We start from the raw sequence: 4,081 nt of genomic DNA on the forward strand, positions 1-4,081 counted from the left end.
TAAATTTTTAGTTGTTATCCAAATATTCTGTCCATCTTTCTTCATGATAAATCCAAACAGACAAAAACTCCAATACTGTTGTGTAATCTAATCATGTACTAACATTTCATTCATATAGTGCAAACTATTTGACTATTAATACCTCAAAGTTCACATGTATGATAATTTAGGATTGGTGTAAAGTGCTAGCTAGAGCTTTCACATGGACACCAACTATGCATCAAAATTGAAGAACCATCCAAAGTAATAAAGAAAGTAGATAAAATATACAATCATTATTTTGTCTGTGTTGAATCCTCCATTCTCTGTCTCCTTCACTTCACTCACTATTCAACCGCTCTACATAAACATAATCAAATAGAATAAAGTTACAATACAAGCAAAGTCTAAGTTGATCTAATACATACATGAAATAATGAATTTGGCAGAGTAAATGAGGAAAAGCTATAAAAATGACCATAGATAATTAGGGAGGCATGGGCACAGATCACTAATACTTTGTAAAAAAATAGAAGTTATTAGCCCACTATTCCCAATACAATGAAGAACTGAAGATGATCCAACCCTTTATAAATTCCATTACGCTAAGTAAGAAATATATTGTCTCACAAAAAAATTATACTCAATAGAATTGTGATACACCTTCATTTCAGAGTAGTGAATAAGAATTGAATTGTAGGTTACACTAAGTGCAAGATTTCTAAGAATTAACTGCTACCCTAGGATGCTTGCTACCTTTTCTTTGTAAAAAAATCCTTGAAAAACTAAATTAAATGAGAAGTTTAATCTAGATGTAATGATGAGCTTGTTTGCATACAAGTTCAAATTTAAAAAACGACAACTTCAATCAGGAGGGTAAAACTATATTTATTCGAGAATCCATTTAATGAGAATTTCGTACATTGAACAACCTTTTTTAGAGATTAAATTAAACTAAAATATTCAGATAAATTTAATATAACAATGTAGATTTTTAGTATACCAATTTCATCTTCAATGTCATTGTTTTGTAGGTGAATGATTTTCCATTAATTGGACACCAAAACTAAGAATAATCCATGTTCCTAACTAACATTGATGAACTAAAACATTACTCTTCTATGTTACTTTTTTTATTGCAGGATGATAAATTTAACATAACTTCAAATGCACTTTCTTTAATGAATAAACTATTGTTTACTTCCGAATTTCAATTCAGAAGGGAAGGAGTTGTTTGAAAATATTAACAAACCTAATTAAAGAAACTCAGATAGAATAACATAAAAGAAGGGTTTGAACCTCATGCTATGGGTCTTGCTTAATTCTGTCATGTCCAAGTTGATAAAGAAAATGCTGAAAACCTGTTATTTGGCTCCTTCCTCTGTTCTGTGCCATTGCATGATCACTATTGGCTTCTATAACACCATTCTCAACATGGTTTACCACTCCATGCCCATCATAGTAAATATTTTCAACATTGCCTTCAGTTCCTTGACCCCTCCTCATCATGATTCCACCTTGTTTGTTAACCATATTGCCATTAGAATATTGCAAAACTCTATTCTGATTTGGTTGAGCCATGTTAGAATATGGCACTTGAGTTATGTCTTGTGTAGCAACACTTGCTAGGCTTGGAATATAATTGTGTTGCAATAGTGAAGAATCTCTCTGGAATAAAGCATTAGGGTCAGCAACATATCTCAACACTTTTGATTCCTCCACTTCATTCCTAAAAACTTGTGAATGTGACACTAGACTTTTTTCATATGATGTCTTAGAACTTTGTCCAAAATTATTAAGACCCCAATTATTGGTAATTGGTGGCACCCCATTATTGGAAACTGCTATTGTTTGAGCCTCGTTGCTGCCACCATTATTAAATCCTAATAAATCATGGGTCTTCATCAAATTTGAGTCAAAACTTTGAATTGCTTGTTGGGTCAATAAGTTATTAATCATGTCACATAATTTCTTGTATGCACCAAGGGGTCCTTGAACAGGATCTTGCTGCCACATCATAGCTTCCCATTGGAAAGATTCAACAGCTTCTTTTCTTTCTTGCTCAACAAGATTACTAAGTATCTTGGTCATGTTGCTGAACCCAAAAACCTTGTGCACTGCAAGGTATTGTTGGGTCTTTTCCATTGGAAAATAAGGAGCAAGAACACAATCTTCCTTGCACTTTCTTCTTTGGTGCCTACATGCAGCACATGCATGGCGATTTGCATTGCTTCCTTCACCTCCTTCTATGTTGTTATATCTTACCATTGGTAAGAGCGAATTGTTGCTGCTACACCAACTATTTTTTCTCTATGAATCCTGTTTTCTCTCTGATTTGTTGATCAGAAATCCTTGAATGATTTGTGGCCAGTTAGGCTTCTCTATAAAGTTGGAATTAAGATTTTGATAAAAATTAAGATTAAGATTTCAGTTAAGATTAAGATTACAGTTAAGATTAAGATTACGATCAAAATTAGATTGGGATTAAGAGATTAATATTGGAATTGAGATTTGGGTATTTTAAAGTTACAGGTTTATATATGTACAGAAAGAAATAAACCCTAAGAGTTATTGTGTTTATTGGAGCAACAAATAACCATATAATAAGGAGTATCTTAATGTTCCAAAAATAAATAATTAAAAAGAGTACATAATGATTAAAGCAGTGATATATTCTAGACTAGAAATCATACTCATAAATCAATATATATTACTTTTTTATAATTGTTTTTGTGATTAAATGACAAATGTCAATTTCACGTGGATATCTCACATTTGTTATAATTTTTTTTTTATGATTAAGTGACATGTATCAGCTTATTGTGGGTCATACGTGGGAAAAATAAATAAATGTAATTAATCAATCATCATACCATAATAAACATCCAAAATTCACCATAGGCCTTGGCCAAAATATTTATCTAGATATAATTCAAATAAAACAAATAAAATAGCATAAAATCCTATACATATGGCCATAATGCAGGAAAAGCATAATTTAACATTTGGAAATATAAACAACCTTCCTAAGCATTAGGAAAATCGTTGCTCCTAGATAGAAAGAATCTGTGTTAAAATTGGAATGATGTTGAATATTGTATTCAAGGTCTCCATTTATAATAAATTTGGGAAATCAAATTGTTAGAATTCAACGGGAGACTTTGTAAAATACATATTTTGGTATGAAAAATGCCGGTTTTTAACTTGCTCATGATGATCGTTCATTCTATTGAGACCCAACTTGGATTTCTACAAATCGACCTTAAGACTACATAGAAAATGACCATGTCGAGATGGTAATGAGTTTAATAACAACTGTATAAGGAAAATTTTATCCAAATATCTTAACTCTTGTTGTAATATTTGTATTTTGTCCTGGTGGAGAAAGCTAAAAAAGAAAAAGAATAAGTTAACTATTAATATAGTTCTCTAGGATGAAAATAATTACCTTTATGAATTTCATCCTGAATGAGTTGTTAGATGATCTTTATAATTATTATAACTCGTCGTATATGTTTACCAAATTAATTTGGTATGCATTTGAGAAATAAAGAAATATGATACTGAGAGAGTTAGATAAAAAATATATGATATGCCCTTAGAGAGTTAAACTCACAGAGCTTGTGAATGAGTATTCGTTGGATATGCTATAAACAACAAGACGTACAGGTTTTACGACCTTAATGCAAAAGTGATCATTGAATCTAACGATGTTGACTATAATGAAGAGAAATTCCTTTTTAAATTGAGGAATAGTGGGTGCACATTAACTAGTCGCATACTTGTGATTAGAGGTAATGATAGAAAATGAAAGGTTTGAAATAGAACCTAGAAGTAAGAGAGCAATAATTATTAGACAATGTAGACTTGATTATATGGTCTATATATTGGAGGATAATCCATCAACTCTCCAAGAAGTTTTGACTTCTTTGGATGTTGATTTGTGGCGAGAAGCCATAAATGATAAGACGAACTATCTAGAGTCTAACAAGAAACATACTATGTTAGCTCAATCCACTATGTAAGTTGAGATGATAGTATTAACAACATCTAATGAAGAAGCAAGTTAGCTTAGAAGTTTGCTTGCAGAGATTCCCTCAAG

At 31.3% G+C, this 4,081-nt stretch overlaps 1 protein-coding gene across 1 annotated transcript; it reads right to left on the bottom strand.

The window, feature by feature from the left end:
* Nucleotides 278-2,285, bottom strand: LOC109327917 (LOB domain-containing protein 12-like). Its single transcript, XM_019561094.1, has 2 exons — nucleotides 1,279-2,285; nucleotides 278-339 (listed from the first exon to the last, which is right to left on the bottom strand). The coding sequence occupies exon 1, from the start codon at nucleotides 2,245-2,247 to the stop codon at nucleotides 1,285-1,287; it is 963 nt and encodes a 320-aa protein (XP_019416639.1). The 5' UTR covers nucleotides 2,248-2,285; the 3' UTR covers nucleotides 278-339; nucleotides 1,279-1,284.

This window comes from Lupinus angustifolius, chromosome LG15 (genome assembly GCF_001865875.1).
Source record: "Lupinus angustifolius cultivar Tanjil chromosome LG15, LupAngTanjil_v1.0, whole genome shotgun sequence".
Lineage (NCBI taxonomy): Eukaryota > Viridiplantae > Streptophyta > Magnoliopsida > Fabales > Fabaceae > Lupinus > Lupinus angustifolius.